This window comes from Acipenser ruthenus, chromosome 24 (genome assembly GCF_902713425.1).
Source record: "Acipenser ruthenus chromosome 24, fAciRut3.2 maternal haplotype, whole genome shotgun sequence".
In the NCBI taxonomy this organism is placed as follows: Eukaryota; Metazoa; Chordata; class Actinopteri; order Acipenseriformes; family Acipenseridae; genus Acipenser; species Acipenser ruthenus.
Genome location: NC_081212.1, coordinates 21,841,895 through 21,865,566, shown reverse-complemented (window position 1 = coordinate 21,865,566; position 23,672 = coordinate 21,841,895). Strand labels below are relative to the sequence as shown.

General features: G+C 35.2%; 2 protein-coding genes and 1 long non-coding RNA gene across 5 annotated transcripts in view; 1 reads left to right on the top strand and 2 right to left on the bottom strand.

Annotated features, from left to right (window-relative positions):
• Nucleotides 1-23,672, top strand: part of LOC117429426 (gliomedin-like) — a 57,852-nt gene that overhangs the window by 24,886 nt on the left and 9,294 nt on the right. The window lies entirely within an intron of this gene.
• LOC117429562 (aromatase) lies at nucleotides 4,678-13,931 on the bottom strand. Of its 3 annotated transcripts, none has more exons than XM_058998704.1 (10): nucleotides 11,588-12,283; nucleotides 10,637-10,787; nucleotides 10,306-10,457; nucleotides 10,012-10,188; nucleotides 9,554-9,668; nucleotides 9,041-9,155; nucleotides 8,676-8,838; nucleotides 7,701-7,942; nucleotides 6,440-6,684; nucleotides 4,678-5,528 (listed from the first exon to the last, which is right to left on the bottom strand). In XM_058998704.1, exons 1-9 carry the CDS (start codon nucleotides 11,754-11,756, stop codon nucleotides 6,448-6,450), a joined length of 1,521 nt encoding a protein of 506 aa, XP_058854687.1. In that variant the 5' UTR covers nucleotides 11,757-12,283; the 3' UTR covers nucleotides 4,678-5,528; nucleotides 6,440-6,447. The 3 variants fall into 3 exon arrangements, with proteins under 3 accessions (XP_058854687.1, XP_058854688.1, XP_033905095.2); XM_058998705.1 differs by lacking the exon at nucleotides 4,678-5,528 and adding an exon at nucleotides 13,730-13,931 and having other exon boundaries at nucleotides 5,565-6,684; nucleotides 11,588-11,747; XM_034049204.3 differs by lacking the exon at nucleotides 4,678-5,528 and having other exon boundaries at nucleotides 5,565-6,684; nucleotides 11,588-12,282.
• Nucleotides 15,570-18,609, bottom strand: LOC131700576 (uncharacterized). Its single transcript, XR_009308429.1, has 3 exons — nucleotides 17,288-18,609; nucleotides 16,866-17,032; nucleotides 15,570-16,060 (listed from the first exon to the last, which is right to left on the bottom strand). It is a non-coding gene; the product is annotated as an uncharacterized LOC131700576 (long non-coding RNA).

Below are 23,672 nucleotides of genomic sequence, written 5' to 3'. Positions count from 1 at the left end.
GTCAAGGAGTTGCTGTCTATTGTTAGTATCACTATAAGCACAATTGTAAAGTAGTATCACTAACTGTTCCAAATAGTTGCTAAAGTAATAGTTGCTGATGTAAAAAAGGAAATAAGTAAATTAAGCTACATTTTTTTTTTCTAATTCAATAACAAATTTCCCCTCAGAAAAGCTCTTTGGAACGGTCTTTCATCGGGAAGCTGTGCGAATTAGCCACAATACTTATTCCTCCCAAATATACCTCTCAAGGGACGTTTGTGTTTTAATGTGAGGGTTTGTAATGGACCTGAACCCGATTTTTCTTGCTCAGATTTGTTACGGACTCCAGTTCTCATATGGTGCTCAATGTTCAGATTAAATTGTCAGCATCATACTTTATGTATTTAAAAAGAAAAAGTCGACATTAAATCACAATGTTTTTTTCGTGGATTTGATCCATTCATTTAATTCTAGAAACTGTCTACAATACAGAATATTGTACAAGAAAGTTGCATACGTCTTTTGAAAGAGAGTCTGTGTGGTAGTGTTAGTTTTGTTAATGTAAAACATTGATTTCTGTTGTGACCAACTAAAAGAATGTGTTTTATATATAATTATTAGCTCAAAGACCCAGCTGCACTATATATAATATATTGCTCATTCATTTTTAAAATTTAATTTCTGTGTGCTATTTATGATTCATGGTGGCTTTTAACAAATCTGCTCAGTACCAGGTCCAGCAAACTGTTTATCTGCAGCATTGTGCACCAGGAGGTGAAATTGGAATGGAATTGCCACAGGCCCCAGTGTCAGATTTAGTTATTCTGAGTAGATGCCATTGAAAATAATGATGAAGCTGGTTTGGTTTCTATTATGTGATTTTTATGGCTTAAGTTGTAGTGGTCAGAAAACCCATTCATTGACTAATAATGGATTTAAGAAAGCACCCCTATTCATTAAGGTTATTGTTTTATGTCAGGCTAAGTAATACCTATTTATGCACGTTTTTCACATTTTTAGGACCTTGTTACATTTGTAAACTCTTGGTATTGTTAAACTCTACAGCGTGTTTGTGGAAGGCCCCCAGCTATCTCTGACCTTACCCGTCAAAGCTACTTAACCGCATACCTGCCCAGTTCCCATCAGAGTGGCTGTGTTCTGTTGGGCAGGGATCCAGTCTGTAATCACAAGCCACTGAACAATTACTCTGAAATGTATTTTCTTCGTTGCTGCTGCTAACTTTCCTTCATTTCAATGCTGGTATAACACTGACAGTCCTTTTCAGTGTTGGCTGTCAATTGCAAACAAAACACATTTTTGGGGGTAACATTAAAAATTGGTGTCACACCGAGTTGTTCTGCATCAGCAGTAAATGAAATGTTTGGGGTACCACTGCAGACGTGACAGAAATACATGCATTTGAAGATGGGACCATTGTCTATCCAAAGATAAACCCATTCGGCATGCCTGGAAAAGGGTTACTTTTTGGGGGTACTAGTGTTTTGCATGTGTTTGAAGAGAATCCAATTCTATATTTATACATGCCAGCTCGGTACCATACTGCAATTTGAAAAGAGCACTTGAGCCAAACTTAGAAACTGGATCCTTCCACTTTGCATGCAGAGCATTGCTCGATAGCACTGACGCCATAATCCTTTGCAGACTTTTGCACTTTTTAAACGATTTATTATGTATCTGGCACATGCGTCACTTCAACAGCAAGCAAGCAAGAAGAGTTGTGAGATGAAGCAATACCTAGAATTTCAGTGATGCATCCTGCTCTGAATAATCTAGGCATTCATGTCAAGAAGCAGGTGGTTTTTCATTGCAGAAAGGTTGCTAATTGTGCAGTTTCTAGAGGTTTTATAGAGAGCATTGTTTTTTTATACTCTTGCGTCATTAATCCTCCTACATTTTCAGATAATGACTTAAAATGTCGTTTGGTTATCCAGTGACGCTCATTACCAGAGCTGAAGGTTATCTGATTGTAAGAAATTGCTCTTTTTATCTTTTATTATTCAGGCATAACGTATTTTATTTCATCCCACAAACAAAGCTCTAGTGGTACTGGGTAATGCTACAGTCCAAGGTGGGTGCTGGCATTTTTCAATAGAGATATTCATTATTAAAAATAAGCTTATTTTAATGTAAGCTAGTTTTGCGTGTTAAGACCAGTCATCTGTTTTCAATTTAAACATTCTGAATCATGTCTTTTTTGATTTCTCCATCTTCCCCCCCCCCCCCCCCCCCAACCCCCCAAATCTCTAGAGCTCAATTATCTTGACCACACATACACAGTACTGGTATTGTAAAATGAAAGCAGTCCTTCGGTAAGGAAAGAGTGGGACCGAACCACTCGTGTGAAGTCTATTGGTTTCATATAAGGCAGTCATGATATTTGTACATTGCAGAACCCCATTTAGACCACCATTGGATTTACTCTAGTGATTTGTTTTCTTGTGTCTTCTTCCTGCTTCATGTATAATCCTGCTTCTCTGTGTTTGTAATGTCTACCCAGCCCCAGCAAGGTAATGGTGATTTTATTATGGAAAATGTGCATACATCACATGAAACATTATCCGTGATAATGGGGTTGTTTTAAGCACTGCACTGTACAGTGTCTGGCAATGTTTTAGTAACTGCTAAGGGCCTGGTCTCATTTATACAATTACTGTATATGGATTCCTTCCACTATCGCTAACCTTTTATAATCAGAAAAGCTCCAAGTACTGTGTATGCATTCTACCAACATTCCTTTATGATTGCCAGAGTTGTTCAGTATTGTATGTTTCAATCTGCACCTCATAACTTGGGAAGTGGGAGTATTTAAAAGCAGCACTCTCGCCACCTATTCATATGTAATGGTAAGCCTTAGGTTAAAGGAATTTTACTCTGTCCTGTCCAAATGAAACACAGAAAAAGACAGAATGTTCTCTTTCCTGGCTAATAATACTAGCTAATGAAATTCTGGTCGTTCATGAGGTCGAGCTTAATATAAACCTGGTTTAATTATTTTAGTATTTTATTAAAACCTGCGTATGAAAAATGTATTTAAATATAGCTAATGTAATTATTTTGGATCAGAATATACATGATAGTTTCTTACTGTATATATTGTGGGATTGTGGGCAAAAGATACAGTAAAATGCATATCATTATATTAACTTGCCTTTTTTTCAGTGTTCATTGTCAAATTCAAACTCAACAGTATTTCTGCAGAGGATTTTCCACTTTTCTTTATTAGATGTTGTTGAAATTGCCCCTTTATTTAAGCTATGTATCCCAGTATAATGCAGAATAAAAGTAGTAAGTGAAAGGGAAATTTGAAACGTGTAATTGCAGTACTGTTTTTTGCACTTAATAAGCTAAACCAAGTCATATTTTACTTTCTTACAGTACAGTGGAAACATACTATATATAATTTTGTGTAATTGTGTTGAATAAGGAAATCACTTGGGCAGGTTCAATCATTTAGGGTTTGTTGTTTAATTCTGCAGAGGCAACGCGCAATTAGATGAATGGAAACCAGATTAGGGTGTCCATCTGTCGGAACATCTGATTCACAGAAATAATTGTTCTAGTTCCGACTAAAATGCAAAACGTGAAAACAAATAACCCCAGAGGAGCCTCTCTGCATTTCCAAAGGTACTTTTCATGATTCAGTTGGGTGCGCTCTGGGTTTTGATAAAGTGGATATTCTGTAAACCGTTTTTTATTTCGATTTCTTTGATGTTTATTTCTAGCAGTTGTCTCTCCTATTACATTATCCTGAAGGAAACCCAGTCCGTTTGACATTTTAAAGCACAACAGGAAGGGAACATTGTGCACATGCATATGGTTACACCACCTGCTTTACTATCCTAAAATATGTTAACGCAAAGGGTTCAGAAAACATTGCTTTTCACCATTGCTTGGTAACCAAATATGCTGCAAAATCATTGTTTGCTATCATAATCCCTACGTTTGGTTGTCATGTCCATATTGAAAGCAATTATTGGTGTATTAGAATAGCAATTAACTGAAGTGTGACTAAGGTGAGAGTTATCAAGTCCACTCAGATTTTTACAACCATTGATCGTAGTAATATTGTTGTATGTGAATGAGCCAAAATCTGTGCAGCGGTTTTGGAGTTTCTATTTTAAAAACACCATGATTTAAATACCTTTTTAAATCTTGTCTTGTACACCTAATTCTTATAATTATACAGAAAATATAATATTTTATGCAATTATTTTAGAGTAAATAGCTTAAAATCCTATTTCAGGAGTAAAAGCATCCATCTCTGAAGGGCTGATAAACTTCTAATATAAAAACCATTGTCTTTCCTGTTTTCTTTTCTGTTGATTTTATTTTGTCATTTGAAAATATTCTTATAGTGCCCTCTGCTGTTCAAACACTTCCATTTAATGTCATTTTTTTATGCTTCAAAATATAAAAATCTTGATCACCTAAATTGAAAAGCTAACCAGTAGATCAAGTACCATCTCTTGTTTTGTCATTTTTATTGGAAGTTAGATGCACTGGTTCTCAAGGCAATATGTGGTGGTCAAACTCTTCACTTTATAAAGGCTGACCAATGGAAGGTACCATCAAGGGAAGCAATACTAGGCACAGAATGCAAGCCCAGACAACAGCAGCAAAGTTTTGTGTATCAAAGTATCAGACCCCCCAAGCGGTATTCAGAAAATGACCTTATTAAATCACAGACCAGCAACCTTTTCATGTTTTCTAAAAAGTGTGCTTTTATTAAGATATCGCATTGATGGCTTCACTAGTGTTCATTACTGGTCTGCCCTAGAAATAACCTTTCCAATGTTACAATAGAACATTACTCCCCCTGCTGTGCCGCTTTACACATTACAGCATTCTTTTACACTTGTTTTTCACAACCAACAAGATGAAATTGAAATATATACTGTAATATAGAAGAAATCACTTTTATTGTATTTCTGAATGGGTGCATAAAACTGTACATATGGCCAAATGTTTTGCATTACCTAGATTTTTAGGATTGAGAGATCATTTAAAAAAAAAAAAAAAAAAAAACCCTACACCGACATGAACATAATTTAGATATTTTATTTAACATCATGTAATCAAAGAAAGTATGAAATGATATTGCAACCGTCTACCGGAAGCCATAATAGTAGTACGGTATTTCATGTTAGATTTTCGTTAAGTATATGGAAAACTACAAAGTGATATGTAATTCAATTGACAGTGAGGGCAATTCAATAATGGATCTAAGCTGAGGTGGATCTACAGTAAATAATAGCAAATAGGACCCACCCTGGCAATTTGTAACGTTTAACGACAACAGAGACCACTAGACAGGAAGTGTTAGATGTTGGGCATTATTTCTATCTGCTGCTCTTCAGATTAATAGACCCCAGTGTGCTGTTTTTGTTATGTTCTTTACACATACTCACAAGCAGCATTTTGATGCAGCTCATCGTGGACACTACAATGAAACCCCATCGGCACAGAGAAGCAGACACAGATGTGACAGAACTTAAAACTGGGCCCAGCAGAGTGACCCCACTCCCTCCCTGGAAATAAAAAAAATATATAAATCCAAACTGATCTTTGACAATGCATTCCAGTTTAATAGGTCCTGTTAGCAATTATTATTAGTACAGCGGCTTCTGTTAATATTGCATTAGTCCACCTGGACTACAGTTACAGTGAGGTGATCTTCTGAAAACATGTGTCACCGGAAAACCCACAGCAAAATACAAGAAATGATGGATTTAAGATTTGTTGAGCAGTAGACAAACAGGATTTATGTCATAAACATCGTAAAAAAAAATAATAATAAAAACCTTACAGAACTCTAGTGATAAACAAGTCCACATGCATGTCCATCACCATAACTAATTTTTTCTAATTAATGTGCATCAATATTCTGCTGCTATGAGGGGAAATTAATAACTCTTCAGGCAATCCTTTCTCCTGTGTAATACAGAGAGTTATGAGAAACTCAAATAAGGGTGAATCAGGATTTGTATATTAGACAGATACACAGTATACTTTTTTATAAAGCTTTTAAAATTATGTAAAAAAATATATATATATTACAAGGTCTGCTATACACTGTTTGTGAGATTTGATATTGTATGATGTAATACAATATTAATATAAAACAGAATAAAACAATGAAAGAAAAGAAAACATAATATGCAGCACAAATGTTAGCCATAGGACATTATTGTATGTGGAATTATCATAGTGTGTGTGTAACTAGTTAATGGTGTAATTATATATATATATATATATATATATATATATATATATATATATCCTTATCAACCGTTTTGATATTTGTTGTCATTATTGAAATTAAGCAAACCCAACACTCTGCACAGCCAGGTTAACTCATTCCTAGATTAAAGTGTGATATCAAACAAACAAACAATAGGAAAATAAAAGATGGTGTCTTGCAATGTTCAGTTTAACGTACAGTAACATTTACTCTGTTTTTTGTCTCGGAATAAAAAACATGTCCAGCATGTTTTGAGTCTCTCTGGGGTGCTGAGACAGATCATTGCTGGTTTCCATGGTTTTTAAAGAGCATCCTGTCTGAAGCTGGACAGTGTATCTCTTCAGAAGGGTAACCAGGATCACTTTCATCATCACTAGGGCTGCGTGCTTCCCTATACAGGACCGAGGGCCAGACCCGAATGGCTGGAAGAACCGACTGGGAACCTGTGAGCAACACAGATTTGATACAATTCACAAGCAGTCTTTACAGTACTGTTGGGTAATTATACACCTCAAAGGTGTTGTGAGAAGACACAAGCTTAATGTCTTCCTAGTAAGTGTGACACCTTTTAAACGTGTAAAGACCTCTGTTTAGTTTCATACAAGTTTTGAAAAATCCATGAACTATAAACTAACATTAAGTCTGTATCGCATTTCTCTGATATACGTTTGTATTCCATTGCAATCGCATACCGACTCAATGACAAGCCGGTTCATTAAACAAATGATGTGAAACATTAGACTGTAGGAGAAAAAAAGTGAAGTTCAATTAAGTGACGATATATAGCCAACCTCCAACGCTAATAATATTGAAGTAAGCACACTCTTCTCTAAATAAAAAGTAGTTTTGTTGGCAAAATAAGATTTGTAGTGTTAATTGCTTGTGTGTGTTACCTGTAGATTTACAGATTGTTCAATAAAAGTGAAGCTTCACTAGCAGCTGGCGTGTGCTTCAGATCGTACTTTGTTAATTTGCCATGAGGTTTACCCAATGCTCTGTATTACAATACAGCACCACATGTGTACAAATAACTTGTCCTTGTGTTTTATTTTTCTACTGTAATAAGTGTATTATGTACTGTTTAGTACTATAGTAAATGTGAAATAAAGTGTAACACCTAAATGAAAGGTATTCTTTTATTTGCTTTTTATATTCATTTACTACATAACTATTTCTTTTAAAAGGCCCCACTCATTGTTTTAAATGGTGCTGCTTAGTTTACTGCAGTTACAGCAGATAACATGTAAATGTGGCAGCCTTGCTTCCTAGGTGGTCTGTTCTAAACTCCAGGCTGTAATTTTATAATTGTTATGTCTCTAACTTTAACACTAAAAAAACCTTGCAGATAAACCTTTGCAGCTGATGCTTAGAAGAGGACAAAGAGAAGGGGTGAGGGGAAAGGAAAATGACTTTTATAAGAACCTGGGTAATATTTGTTGTGTAGAAAGTTATTACTTACAGTTTTGTGAAAGTTATCCAGGCTGAATTCATTTGGTTTGAGAAAGAAGTCTCCTTTATGCATCCAGCCCATGTTCAAGATGATGTTTGTTCCCTTTCTCACAGTGTAGCCTTCAATGACATCATCTTCAATGGCACTGCGCATGGAGAATTCCACCACTGGATGGAATCTCAGACTCTCATTGATGAAGTTTTCTAAGACCTTCAGATTCTGCAAGTCTCTGTTTTGTATTTCATTTTCCCCTAAAACCAAATGAGTTTAAGATGTTTTAGCACTCCTCCATGAATTCTACTAGCTATTGCATCCCTCTGCCCTCAATAGGCATGTTCCAGTTACTGCTTGCAGTACTGTGGAGTTTTAAAATGCCATTTTAAGGAAAGCAAAATAAATATTTGAAGAGGATCAACTCTGATATATTTTATAATAAATATTTTTTTAACATCGGCTTATCAGGCAAAAATCATCTGAAATGCATCAGCAATAGTGTGGGGTTGGAAAAACAAGTAAAATGTAATTCTTAAACTGGTAAAATCTGCTATCCTACTTAGTGATGATAAGAGCCAAGGGTATTAATATAGAGTTAAAACACAGCAGTATCTAGATGATTCAAATATATCGCGGCAAGCTTGCATTTGTAAATTGGTCGTGGTGATAAATCAGCATTGACTGTGTTGATCGTAGTGTCTAACTTTCGTATGAGAATTGTCAATACTGAAAGAACAGAGAAGCTGATGGAGTGATTTGTATAATTCAACATGCCATGTTCTATGTATCATAATGAGGTGTTTTTTCTGTTTAAAAAGCTATGCTGAAAACAGGCCAAGGTCTAATTGTACCAGGAGACCCCTTTTAAAATGAATCCCGCATTTGTCAAGGTTCAGTGCAGTTTTCAGCAGTCTGGACAGTTTTTTGAATCTACACATACTAAGCTGTTTACTGGTTAAGATTTTGAAATCCTTTTAACCAGCCTCTTACCTATAACAGTGTCAATTTCCTCCAGCAGTTTCCTCTCAACCTCGGGGTGTTGTGCAATAAGCATTAACATGTAAAACAAAGTGACCGACATGGTGTCAGGTGCTGCTATCAGCATCTCCAGCACACATTGCTTCACATTGTCAGCAGACAGCTCTCCGTGACTCTATAAGAACAGAAGACAACATCAGATCAGACATTACCACCAATCTAATGACACACACCGCCCCCATGTGCCATTTATAAATAATCATATTACACTTTTATAGATGTGTAATAGATTGGTATGTAAAATCTATTGCCACTGTACAATAAGCATTAAAAAATGCTTCACAAATACTTTGAATATTACTGTAAGGTCTACCCACCTGAGCAAATATTAATTCTGACGTGAAATCAATGTAATCATCCAATTTCTCAGCTTCTAGAAGTGCCTTTCGCTTTTTCTCAAGGAGATTATCAATAGCTTTTGGTAATTCCTGTCTGGAAATGAAGACCATATACTGTAAGTGCAATGCATACACTTCTTGTAAGAAAATATAATTTGGTTCAGTACGTGAAGGCACAAGCTACACAGATGCCAGTCAAACCGATAAGTAAGAATTTGAAAATAGCAATACTGTTGAAGACATTAATACATTATGAAAAATATCTGGGACAGATTATGTATTTAAAATATGTAAATTGTCTTTTGAAAACTATCGGCTAAAGTAACATTGCTAAACTCTTAAGATAATCACTCAAAACTGCAGACAGCTCTAGTTGTATTAGAAATGTGTATTTATGCCCATTTGTATTTAGTTTTCAGTTTAAAGCACTAGCCATTAGAGTGCTTGTACCCTAGATTTCTTGTGTGTTGCAAGACAGGATTCATTACTTACGCAGCAGCCTCATGTCTTTGATACATCCATTTGAACATGAAGAAAATGTCTGGCTTTAAAAGTAGTGCTTGCCAGGTGTCAAAGTACTGCTGTATTTTAGACACCACTTCTTTTTCTGAAATGAATGAAAAGAAAATCAATGAGAGTTCAATGGTTCAATACGCAACAGCCCATCCTGGACCATGTGAGCCATAAAGTACCATTGCATTAGTCTGTGTACATTGCTATAGAGGAGAAAATTACAGCTCCAAGAAACACTGCTTTTTCTTTTGAGGGACATAGTTATACAAAAGCGATCTTAAATGCAACCATATTGACCATGGACCAAGAAGGTAGAATTGTCTTTATAGTCACCACATTCAAGATAGTGTATTGCATTTTATTTTCCCTAAAAAAAAAAAAAAAAAAAATTATATGTATTTAACAAAGTGGATTTCATTTTAAAATGAAACACACACCGTCCATTGGAACATTCAGAAATAGCCTGTTGGAAACATCTACAGTGATCAGTCTGAGTAGCATTAAGACGTCCACCTGGCCGTGGTGATTGGTCATCTCGGGGAGCTTGTTCAAGTATAGAGTAGTGGAATCCGTACAGGCTGCCACAGCTTTCTGCAATACTGGACCTGTAAGAGCTAGAGCAAGGTGCAAAACGAGGCAATGAGATTAGCATTTCTTAGCGACTAAAAAGCTACCAGTGTCACATGTTATTAGCTGTGTTTTTATTTTTTATTAATAAAGGAACAACTTACCTTTAGCAAAATAGGAGCGTAACTTCTTCCAAAGAGTAATATTACAGTTAAAAATAACCCCATCATTCATGCCAAGACACTGCAGACCATGCTTGTTACCGAATCGCGTGGCATACTTTCCATGTTTCAATACGTGATGCACTGCAGAGGATCTGGATTAAAAACAAAAAAAACACAAGAGATGGAAAGATTCATGGATACGTTGGCATTAACGTGTCGTATATTAACCCATCTCTTGCAGCACATTCTGAACTACACTTTGTTTGCTAATAATTGGACTATAATATATATATATAATATATATATATATATATAATGTAACAATGTGTACCTGCTTAAGATGAGAGTTTCTTTTCCGCCAATCCATACCCTGACCATATCTCCGTATTTCTCATTGTAGTAGTTGCTTGCATTTCCTATTCCTGTCCATAGAAATCTGCCATATGAAAGGAGTGCACCAATACCCATGCAGAAAATGGGACCTGCAGAACATAACACAAATAATCAAAATAAAGACAAAAAACCAGAGTGAATTGAAGAGTATATTCGCAACAGTTTTCTAAATGGCTTTTGGTTCTTTAGTAATTCACTGTTGGGGTGTGCTGTGTATATGTACACTATCCTCATTTTAAATCTCAGTTGGCATGGTACTAGCCTCACTGGTTTTGTATTTTAAATGTAGTGTGAATAGACTGTGCTCTGTTCACAAAACTACAACCCATGGTTTTTAATGAAATATCATTGGATATGAATGTAATGTTCTAGATTGTTGTCGTCTTTTGAAACATTTCTGAACATTGTCTGGGCATCCCTTTGTAATACTGCAAAAATTAATTTGAACTATATTAGTATCTGCAGATTTAAAATTATTGCCATTTTCTATCAAATAGGATGGTCACGAAAAGAAAATGAAGATAAATTTTGATTTTGAATTTCAACATGAATTTAAAAAGAGATTTAAGCATCTCATTTATTAATTCATCAATATTACAGTTGTATCAAAATTGACTTAGTCTGTTAAGTATGTTAACTATCTTTTTATTCTTTAGAAAACCGTTCATTCTAAAACATTCACTGTACCAACAATTGAATTTTAGAGACATGTACAGTAAGCTCTCTCTCTCTCTCTCTCTCTCTCTCTCTCTCTCTCTCTCTCTCTCTCTCTCTCTTATTTATATATATATATATATATATATATATATATATATATATATATATATATATATATATATATATATATATATATATAGGCATTTCCTTTAGTTTAAAAAATAATATTTACCTGGTATAGATGCTTTAGCCTTACAGTTCCACACCAGCATGAAGAGACACAACAGGAGTGAAAGAATCGCCGTAGTTCCAGACATGCATTCTGGCACAATGTCAGTGCTGTTGTGATGAACTGGAACGAGCATCTTCGATATTCGCTCCTCCAACAGGACCTGTTTCATTGTATGGAGAATTTGTTTTCAGGATAGATGTTTGAAGCTTTCTTCTGCGCAAACAAACGTCTACTTGTCTCGGCAGTAGGTTTCTCTTATATACTTGCAGGTTACAGTTATTAGACAGGGCAAAGTGATTTAAAAGTCAAAACAAAAATAAAGATAGTTTACTTCTCCCCTTGAACCAGCCCTCAAGTAACCTTGATGTTAAGTACCACTCACTTACCCACAACAATTCTTTTTTTATCTTGTCCTTGAGGATCAAATGATGACGCGATAAGTACACAATGTTAAATGTGTAACCAAAACATACCAAATGAAAGGTTTTGAATTTGATCTTAGACCTGTACTTTTTTTACAGCTGTTTTAAAACACAAGTTTCAGTTTTTACTGCACACATAACTGACTCCAGCTTTGTACAAAAGTAAACCCCTGTTGATTGATTGTATTTTCAGCCTGGATGCATCTTTTTCAACTTGTTCTGTAATAAAAGTGTAAACTCTGAACCAAGTTAAACAATCGTCTTTCACCATAATGTGATTTTTATCATGTTTATTTTTTTGTAGTGCTTTACCCAAATATTATTAAACATGTATTTTTAATACTGGCATCAATTTAGCAGAGTTCAAAATATACAAAACATCTTCACTGATGTTCGAGAATCCTTTTAAAATTGAGAAGCTTTTTTTTGTAAAGACTCCTCTGTTGTCAGACAGTGTGCCAATATCGCATAAGTAATTTGGCACACATTGGCTATCTTGTGAGACGATACAATAAGCTCATCTTTTGCCAATATATAGTATCTACCAAGAAAAACTATATATACTGTATAGTAGCGACATAAAGTAAGGAAGAGACAGTATTAAGATTTCAAAAGCGCAAAAAAAAACTAACTTGTGCAACATGCAATACCACACCTTTGTAAACAATGACCTTCAAAATGCTCATGCTAGAAAATACAAAAGAATAAATAAATAAAAAAACTCTAGAATGATATTGTTTCAGCAAGTGCCACCAAAAAGCGAAACACAACCATAAAAGATGGCACTGTGCATTTGCTGTACTGAATGCTTGTCGTTTTTTTTTTTTTTGTTTTTTTTTTAAATTAACACAATGTTGATGACCTTCTTATGGCTACATTCATCTTTTCAGTTTAATACTGAGGCATGGTGTCGGAATCGTTGGTAATGAGAATAGACCTATATGTAACACCAGTTACATTCAAATGTGTTTTTATCTAATTTTTTTCGTTATTTTTAATGTTACCTCACTTTACGTTGTTGGTCACTGATTTTCAAACAGTATTTTCACTTTGGATAAATTGGCTTCCCCAGAGTCAGTGTGGTTTTCTCTCCCTATTAACTCTCTGTTACAGGTACTGTAGTAAGACCCCCCCTGACCAGAGATATATACAGTAATGTTGTATCAGCAAAGATGGGTTAACCAAGGGCTGAAAACATTAAACCAAGAGCAAAACAATATTGGCTATTACACCTTAAAAGCAAAAGTCGCTTGTTTTTGTTGTTTATTTGATAATACAGTTACAGTGTGTGGCCCCAATTCATCTTTTCATATATTGTATGCTTCACTCATACTGTCTATGCCCCCCAAATTGAAATTTGTAGTATAGTAGTGGGTAGTGTACTTTTTTTTTTAAAATTTATAACAGTTTACTGTAGCAAAACCACAGAAAAGATGAATGACGTATACACACACATGAGGAAAGCATGGTTAACTGAAACATTACCATACAGACTTACCACTGTAACGTTTCCAATGGGTTCAACTCGCACAGCATTGAAACACTGTTAAAAGTGAGTACTTCACAAGGCTTGTAAAAAGCAGTCTATAAAGCTTAAATAAGGAGCCCCAGTATGCACATATTCTACCTCATTTTAAGAAACTAATTCCACTGCCTGTTTCCAAATAGTCTACACTATCTGTACAAGTAATTAAAACAAAAACCATTTCAGAATACAGACCTTGCTGGTATTATGCTGGTTGTCCTGCTCAGCTGCAGAAGATTGTTGTATGTTGTCTTGTTTTATGTAGACCTTTATTCAAGGCTGCCTAGCTGTTTTTCTTACCAATGAACAACTTTTTTCCTTCTACCTATTCTGCTGCTATTTATAAAAGTGTGCTTGGTTCCTAATTTACTGGTTGCCTAGATACTGCAGTAAATTGTAGGTACAAGTGCCATTACTGTCAGAAATAGGGCTTTGCTCTCCCACATTTTGCATCAAAGCCTTTTTAATTTGAACAATGATGCACTGATGCTGAATAAAGTGATTTGAAGAAGAAGAAAAAAGCTTTTGGGGTGTTGTGTCTCAGTTTAGGGGTAGTCTAACTTCACTGCTGGGTTTGACAGTAGAAAAGCACTCATTATCCTCAGATTACAATGCTTTCATAAGTGAACATTTGGAATGCTGTGTTATTTAAAATGTACCTCTCAGCCCTGCCTGTGTGTTTCCTTCCTATTCCATGGGTAAATCATTACAAGGAGCTTGAGTATGTGGATACTTGGGGGACAGGTGAAAAACCACAACCAAGTGTTTATCCATGTTTCATGTGAAATGTGAATGCTTTCATTGGCTGGTCCGTTGATCGGCTGTATTGTATAAATATGAGCAATTTCAAAAGACCGCTGAGACTGGTTTATCCAAGGAGAGTTAATTATGTGAGATAAATACATTACAATAACTGCAGCATTCTATTTGAATTTTTGTCAGAGAAAATGAAAATAATGTAGAAAACCGTAATCTTTAATTTAATTGAATTAGTATGAATAATTACTTCAAGAGCTTTTTTTCTGTTTGTTGCTTTTGTTTTGGGAAATCCTGCAGCTTTTGTATATGCCAGTAAAAAAATAACAATCTGTTCTACATCAGTCATTTTTGTATTCTTGGGTTTGGAAGCATCTGCCAGCTAAGAATCTGGCAGATCTGCTGTCTTGCCCATCATGACTGAAACTTTAAACAAGGGAGATGCAGCTTTTATATATTGCACAGTGCAAATTGAATCCCTGACATGTATAACAAACTAGTCATTACTTGTGTGCGACTGCCCGTTTGCTCTGAAGTATGTGCTTGTATATGTGTTGTATTTTTTGTCAAACACATAGATTATTATGGGGAAGGATTTCTACATCTAGACAGGGATAAAGGGCTGTGGTACATAGTACATATTTTGGACTAAGTCGCTGCCCACCTATTTATTCAAAGGAAAGCTGATATTTAAAGGCCATGCCCCTTGCAGCAGCTGGCACACAGTTAATAAAGCCCTTGGCTCAGCATTGGTTTGTTTTTTTGTACAAACAAACAAAAGATTTGGAGAGACGCACAGCAACTGCTTCCTTGTAGTCGGGGAAACCAAGCCGGAATATTGCTCGATTTCCCAGGGATTCTAAAGCTTGTCCTCTTTCCTAAGACTTTGTACAATGCATCTGTCTGCCCTCCTACCCATATTAAATGTTTCTATAGAATTCTATAGTACAATTACTATAGAACACTATAAAGTTCTATAGGATTTTTGGCAGATTCTATAGAATACTACAGTACTTCTGTGTACTACAGTACTTTCCGAATACTGCTTTATAATACCTTTGTAATGCTGGTCCTACCGCAGAAGGTACGCAGAATGTTTTGCATTTCTTAATTAATGATTGTATTCTTTATAAAGGGTTGTTGTTTAATACAACACTATTCCCCTGAATCACTGCAGTAACCAAGTAGCTCAAGGACATGAACACAATTAAGCAGATATATGTTTTACTACACAAGACAATGTACAATTTTTCAGTTATTTAATTCTATTAAACCCATAAATACAGACTATAACAACATTACTTTGACAACCATTTTTCGCTATTGTTAGCTGAAAAAGAGGAGGCAATATATTAAAACAGAACGCCCTTTTTATTAAATTTAACATATATACATTGTATTTTTTTTGTATCTACTGAAAAAGAGAAATGTTAATGAAATGCAAAGAAAATAAAAACTGCTGACTTAACTGTTTATAAACACTTGTAATGGTTAGTCATGTTGCTTAGTTAAACTCCTGTTATCTCACTATACAACATTAAATACTGAAATTGTCAAACAGTTCTATTGCAACTTACAAATGATTGCAAGCAATTCATTCTTTGGAATGCATGTTTTAATGTTTGCCTCCATGCCATACTGTGCTGACCGCCCTCCAGTTGCACTGTGCCTTCACATGTACTCTGTGGTGTACAGCCCATGCTTCAGCTCATTCACAAACTTCTGGGCAGAATGGAGGGCACACTTTTGCAGAAGTCCTGCAGTGATGAACTGTAAAAAAAATAAATTCAAAAATGTGTTAGAAACCCGAGTAGAAATATTAAAGCCACTAAATGGATAATCATGAATTATACTCATGAAAACTTCACAAACTTTAACACAGGTTATTTATTTAAGGAATTCTTTATTTAAGAACGGTTTTGAAATGATTAAGGGCCAATAATCACCAAAATCCATTTCACATGCTTTAAAGAGGATTAAGAGTATGTTTTTCTATTTCATAAAATTCTTAATATTGATGTTTACAAACTTTACAAGCATGGTTTACAAATTGCCTTAGACACAATTCTGTCAGATTTCTGTAGTTATAGAAGGAATGTTTTTATTAAATGTAGTAATCGATTTCCTAAAACCTACACCTTCAATGCGGATCTCAGAGCTGGTGTGGACACTCCTGGTTTCCCTAGTTGACATCAGCTATAAAGGTGTGTAACATTTATTAAAAATCCACCTGTGTTTTACTGTGACTTAATTCTTCAGCAATTATAAAAACAACAATAATACTCCCATTTTTTGGACCTCTTTATTTTTTCTTAATCTACAATGATGCTGTTTTAATGTCAAGTTAGAGTCCCTTGGTTTCTTAAAAACATTAAAACAATGGCATTCCAACATTTGGAATAGTTCTACCAATAACCTAGAATTTAGGTGAGTGTTCTGTGCTATAAAAAGTCACAGTTTTCATAGCCCAGCCCTTATTTTGAATTGGCTGAAGTCACTACCATAACTAGATAGGTCACTTGTGGTACTAAAAGTACATTATTTGTAAGTCATGGTACACATTTGATGTACTCACATTTATGCCCTCTTTTCCATCACTTTCTGACTGTACAGTTTGTGAAACAGATGTCTTGTAGCAGACTGACATTCCAGAAGCAGTGGGTTCAAGAAAGGATGATTGGTCTTGTACTACTGATTAAGCCATTTTCAGTAAAGATTTCTAATGTTTGTTTCATGCAAACCCTAGACCAAACAACACAATAATGAGAATACTTAGGTTAAATGCCTTTGATATAATATACTTCGTAATACTTTTGGCCATTCCCATGAACATTTACCAGCTGCACTGGCATTTCCAAGATTGCCACTGTTATGTGATTTCATTTGTTTAACCATTCAATTAATTGACCATTCAATTAATGCAATATAGCAATTATGACAATTTTTCATTTATTACAATTCAGTATTTTGTATTTAAATATTCAAACAATAAAATACCTTTTAACAAACGCAAACCTTTTGATCCTGGCGTTTTCCTTGCGCAGTTTCTCCACTGCCATGGAGATCAAAACCGTTATATTTGTGATCCTGTACTCTGCTGATAGATTTAAAGGAGAACTTGCCATGAAATTGGTAATTAAATCCTGCCCTTTTAAAACCGCGTGTGCTGCAGCTTTGCAACATCGTTTATTAACAGTGAGCCCATGTGAACCTTTGTTGCAGCAGTATCGTTTAAATCAAATGGCAGGCCAACAAGGTGGCGTTTGTCTCGTTACTATCTAACCTTTTAAAATGCCTTATTTATAATTCAATTTAATCGGTCACATTATTATGCAATTACTTTAAATGTGTCCCTGATAAGATTTGTTTTTATTAGGCCACTGTATTTAATGCTGCAGCTGTGATGTCACCAACAGTACTGGAATCGAATATACAGAAAAGTAGCGCACACACACAATTAGTTTAACTGACAGGTGCAAATTATGATTTACCCATGTTATCAATTAAAATCAAATCAGGAAATTTTTGGTCTCTGTTGGTCAAATACATGCAATTGTATTTTTTCTTCTTCTTGCGTATGATCTGCGTTTTCCCAGCACATTAATTTCATAATGGTTTCTGAGTGCTGCTGCTTCAGATTCTCATCTTAATTCTCCTCTTCCATACTTCAGCTGTCTGTTTGCGATGCCCTTTCCAAGTTTGCTTCGGGTTTTTAGCCTTTTATTTTAATTGCGGAATAACGCAGATTGTATTACTTTTTTTTTTTTTTTATCTGAGAATTGTTTTTATTACGGATCACCTCAAAATAATAAAGACGCACAGCAGAGATGACATCAGTGTGTTGAACGAGAATGATATTCTTTAGTCAGAACACCAGATGGCGCAGTAGAACACAATTTTATTCTGCTTGCTATTTGGCCTCCTCTAACAAAAATAATTGTACAATAAAATAAACACAGTTGCTGACATGCTTGATGCGACATTTTAGAAGAATCAAAGAATATCCCAATATGCAGCGCGTCCATGTCTGTGATAGTGGTGCTACTTTATTAAAATTGCTACATACAATACATACAATACTAGCACGAGTGTTGCGCCATGTTTCTTGGTAAGAATTCTTAACAGAATTACTACATTATTTTTATGAAGCTGTATGCATTGTTCCCTATCAACCTAATTTTATTTGTGCCGCATTCGTTGTACAATCCTGCAGTTCCGGAGCACATATTACCCTAATGAAGCCGGTCCTCGGGTCTCCCCCAACAGTCGGCATTTCTGTTTCATTCAGGAACTACATTTCCTCACAGCACTTGCAGCCCGCTTCCGAGTTCAAACAGCGATACAAGTGTTCTTGAGCCATACTTACTGTGCTTCCTCACAGAACTTCTTGAAGGAAGCATTTATAATTGTTAAGAAACCCAAACTTGATAAAACTGCAGACATGTGAGAAGTTTACAGTTGTGTTTTTATACTGTACGTTGTGCTATCCTAATGCCAACAATACTACTGATTTTAAAATCAAACCTGTGAAGATTTTCCTATGTGTTTTACAAAAGCATTTTGTAAAACTAGGAGTTCCTGGCCTCATATGTAATCAGTATTCACTTTGTGAATTCACTTCACTCCTACACTGTGGTCCAGGAATTTATTTTGTTCAATCAGACATCTTTGTAGTGAACAACAAGGAAGATTATGTTTGTTGTATTATTTTCTAGAGCTGAAATTCTTTGGCATGAATAAGCTACAGTGAAAATTCCCTGGTATGTTTTAGCAATGGATGATTTTGAGTATAGTCCCACACAAAACCTGGGGTTTTCCATATTAATGGAACTACTCCTGTATTGCCTTTCTGTGAATCGGTGAAAGAGTGGTTTGTTTAATTGTAAAGCATATTTTAAATATCAGCATATAATTAAAATGTGTGAACGAATAATTACTCGCCTATTACGTCAACATTTACATGCATGCGTTCACTGGACTGCAGCAATGTCTGTGAAAAGTCAGATACGATTGTGCTGTAGTGGTTTTGTACTTGAATGGTTTGTATGGATTTGGGGTTCCTCCTCCATTTGCTGAGTGACCCTGAAAGAGGTGAACTGGGGCTCCACTGCAAGCTGGGAAGCTCTGTATGTCCCCAGGAAGGAGATGCCGTTGCCGAGGTGGTAATGGGGCATAAGGTGCACATCAAAAAGATAGGATGACTGGCCTAAGTGTTTAAATAAGCAAGCTGATTGAAGATTGGAAGAAATCTTTATAACACTGTTTGTTTTAGTTTTAATGATTCAACATATATTGGTGTACCCAAAAAATATTCTTAAAAGAGAATACACCATAATGAAAGGTGTTGTGCTTATGATTAAAAAAAAGATCAGCACTATAGGGGTCTCGTTTTAAAATATTATCCATACAACATCCTGAACAGAGCTTAAATATGTCATTTTAATTATAACCAGCTACTGCTGCAAATAGTAACTTGCTTGACATATTTTTTGGACAAAAAGTCAAGTAAGTTGGCCTCTGTCTCTAAACTACCTTTGGGGAAAGTAAACAAAGACTGGCAAAGAGAAAAACATTCTGGAAAAGTAGTGAGCAAAAGTCTATGGCTATACTGTGGTAAACTGGCACCATAGACTGGTAGTCTTTATACAATTGAACCTCATTTTGGGATACTACAGCTTTAAGTGTGATGCTTCCCTGTCTAGTTTTGGCCTAAAAGCACCATTTGGATGTATGTCAAGAGTGTTATTATGCACTTAAGACCATTATTCACGTCTTCGTGTTGTTCCATCGCTGAGTGAAAAGAATCTAAAGGCTTTCTCAATGCTCAATGAGAAGAGGTGCAAGGGGAAGCGAGTGAACCTCTTAATATAGAACTGGCACATGTAAGTAAGGGTAATTGGGGAATATGGCTCACATTGTCTCCTCTAACTGGCAACACAAAATAGGAACAAATGAGCCAATGAATAATCTAGAATTTTACATCATGATGCTTGATAATTGGTGTTTTATTATAGCAGCAATTAGAGTATTTTTTTGTATTGATGGAATGCTTTTTATCATGTTAAAATATACCATGAATACAATGCTTTAACTCACATTTCTGAGTGACTTCTTCATTGTACAAGGAACATTATATAACTGCAGTGCAATTAATGCAGGTACAGTAAGTGCAATTTTAATAAACAGCAGTAATGCATGCAGTGATTACAGTATTGAAGATTGTAGTTTAAGATGTTGCGATTTAATTGGCGAGAGATTGGTTTATACCGGTATATGTGTTTTAAATAGACTTGAATATCTTTTTGTATTTTTTTTTGTTCTGTTCTGGCAAAGAGTGAATGGTGGTGTGAATAAAATGGGACAGTGCAATTTCAGTGTCCTTCAGAACTATTCTGAAATGTGTGTCCTTGGAAAGGGCCTCTCTTGTTGAACTCAGACAAACGAGACTTATTTAATCCATTAAAACGATGAGGACTGAAATGAGCTGTTGTTGAATGGCACTATTGTCCTTGATGAATAAGTAAGAAAGTTCCAGCATATGTTGTAGAATTACATAAGGCCTTTTCCTTGCATTAAAAAAAAAAAAAAAAAAAGATTCTTGGAAATAGGGGAAAGCAGAGAGAAAAAACTTCAGCTTCAATTCTGGAATAAGTGTATTTTAATTGAACATTTGTATTTTTGTATTTAACAGCACAAAAATAAAATAAATAAATGAAATATGAATTGGGGAAATTTAATCATTTTATTCAATGTCCATCCATTCATCATTTTATGTTTGGTTCTTTAACTCAATGAAAACATATGCTATTGAACCTAAACTAATAAAGCATTGACTAATAGTCACATGGCATAAATCTATAGAAGTCATATGGACTCAATCAAACCGTGTTCTATTGCTACTAAGCTTTGAATATAAATCTACATAATAAGCTGCTCTGTTTACACAGGGAAACTGCAGATGTATTCAGTTACTTTGAATAATCCCCCTGAAACGCTAGCATTTCAGTTCCATCGCCTACACTTCCACCCCTCTGTTTTGGCTGAAATCTAGATTGATTTTAACATGCATTGTTTGCTTTTTTGGACTCAACCAGCTTCTGCAACATATGGGTGCTGTTGGTCTACAGCTGTCAAAATACAAATATTACCAGCTGTAGAACCATCTGCATTTAAAAACACGTGGATGTGGAGCCCTTTCACACACATTTGCCAATGCCAATGTGGAACAGGATGGAGGCTGCACAAACTGGTCAGCAGACACTCTGCAAGCAAGCGCTTTAACATACCCCAAAGAGCCAGGCTTATTGACAGTTATAAGGATAGTAACTTTGTTTTGCCTTCAAGGGCCAGGATCTGTAACAACAGTGTGTCGCACTACACTGCCTGTTACACAAGAATACATGTAAATCCTTTAGTATGAATTGATTCAACAGTGTTTCTTTTTCAATTCATTTGTGGAAAATATATACGCATGTATGCCACTACATTATTTTAAAATATCATGCTTTTTCACAGATATAGTGGTTTAGTTTTTATTGTACTGGGGCCCAAATGCCAACATTTTTTAAAAAGATTATCGGGTGAAATGGTGGTTTCTGTAGGGTTTACTCATTGATGTTAAAAACAGATACCACTTCATTTAATATAATATATTGGCTATTTTGCCAGTGGACTGCACATTTATGGATGTAAGGTAAAGCGTTTTTTATACAGAACTGATCCTAGTAAAACGATCTAATATTACAAGAGCGTTTTTACCTCTGAGTCTTTCCTAGGAAACAAAATTTCCTTCTGGTAGTCTACTGCAGTAATAACACCTGGGCTTTACTTTTACATGGAGAATCCTTTGCATGTACAGTAGAACATGTTTAGGTTAGAACGTGTTGCTGACGTGACAGTACCAGTATTAAGAGTTTGGCATAGACCCATGTTTACAACAGCAGTTCAATTAGGATTCTGGGCTTCCTTCTAGAAGGTTTTGTTTTGTTTTGTTTGTTTTTAATTGTAAACAAGGATTTTATTTCATGCTGATTTGCTGACATTTTCTAGCTGCCAGTTTTAGAAAGCAATCATGTTGAATAGTCTCAGCTCAAATTAAAAAAAAAAAAACAAAAAAAAAAACAGAACTCTAACATATGTGTGTGCCGATTTTTATAAAGACTCCAAGGGTTTGGCTTCCATTCACCACTGCTTTGTCAAACCAAAAGTTACAGAGTTACAAATTTAATTTAAAGCTCAACAAATTGTTAACCAATTCACTTATTGGCATTCGCATTAAATCAAGTCTTGTTTGTTACATTTAATTTTATTTACACATGCAACGTTCCTAATACCCCAGCCCCCCCACCCCATCACAAAATCCTTAATGGGTAAAGATCTACATTTGATTATAAAGATTATAGGTTTGTAGAGGCATGTAATGAAATAGTACAAAGTACAAGTGGGTTCCTTTTTGATATTGTATCTAATTTTTGTTTTATAACATAAAATAGTTATAACTCTCTGTGTAAAAGAAATACAGTAAAAAGTACGGAGACTGAATGGAAAGACGCATGCAGTGTTGTTTTTATACAAAGAGATCAGATGCATAGAGCAGGGCTGGGGTCAAAGTCCTTTGGGGTAAGTCTTTAGCTCCTCTGGATACATGCAGTAAGTAAAGAATCAATTTCTGAATTGCAACTGCATCAAAAGAACTGCTAAGGAAGTCAATACATTTTCTTAATGTGAAGCATGCTCTGCTTACCTTATTCACTTTAGGTTAAAGAACACAGATAAGTGTGCTTTGTCTTGCCTTGACCTACAGCCTGAAGGCAAACTAAGTCTGGAAAAACAAGATTAGCACACATAGTGGAAGATGCACTCGCCGTGGGAACCCACTTAACAATTAAAGAAATCAGTCTACCACTCACTCATCTGCAAAATATAAACCATGACTCCTGCAATTAGCATTACCAATGCTGTTTTCCATCAGCAAGCTCTTTGTGCAATTTTATATTAACAATCCTTTTGCACCTATTAACCATTTGTAAATTCATGGTCTGCATCTTATGTACAGTATGTGATTTGAATAAATAACTATGTAACAAATGACAGGGCTTATTTAATGTTCTGTAATTTCATTATTATATATATATATATATATATATATATATATATATATATATATATATATATAATATTATAGGAATGCTGAAGTTGGCTGTTTTTTATTTTTGTCTCCATTGTAAATGGTGTTGCAGTTTATTAATACTCAACGTGTCTGTCCTCTAATGTATACTATGCAGTGCATGTGTGTACTGTATTTGTAGTGATCGTGTATGTATATAGAAACACAAGTGTCAAGTCCTTCTTACAATATAATGATGTGAAAGACTGAAGTTCT

What these genes read in the sequence shown, in the direction of transcription:
- LOC117429562 (XM_058998704.1), bottom strand. Translation starts at nt 11,756, where the DNA reads ATGAAACAGGTCCTGTTGGAGGAGCGAATATCGAAGATGCTCGTTCCA. An exon ending in CAAAGACATGAGGCTGCTGC is followed by an intron (nt 9,156 to 9,553) that starts GTAAGTAATGAA and finishes CTTCATTTCCAG; the next exon opens with ACAGGAATTACCAAAAGCTA. An exon ending in GGAAATTGACACTGTTATAG is followed by an intron (nt 7,943 to 8,675) that starts GTAAGAGGCTGG and finishes ATTTGGTTTTAG; the next exon opens with GGGAAAATGAAATACAAAAC.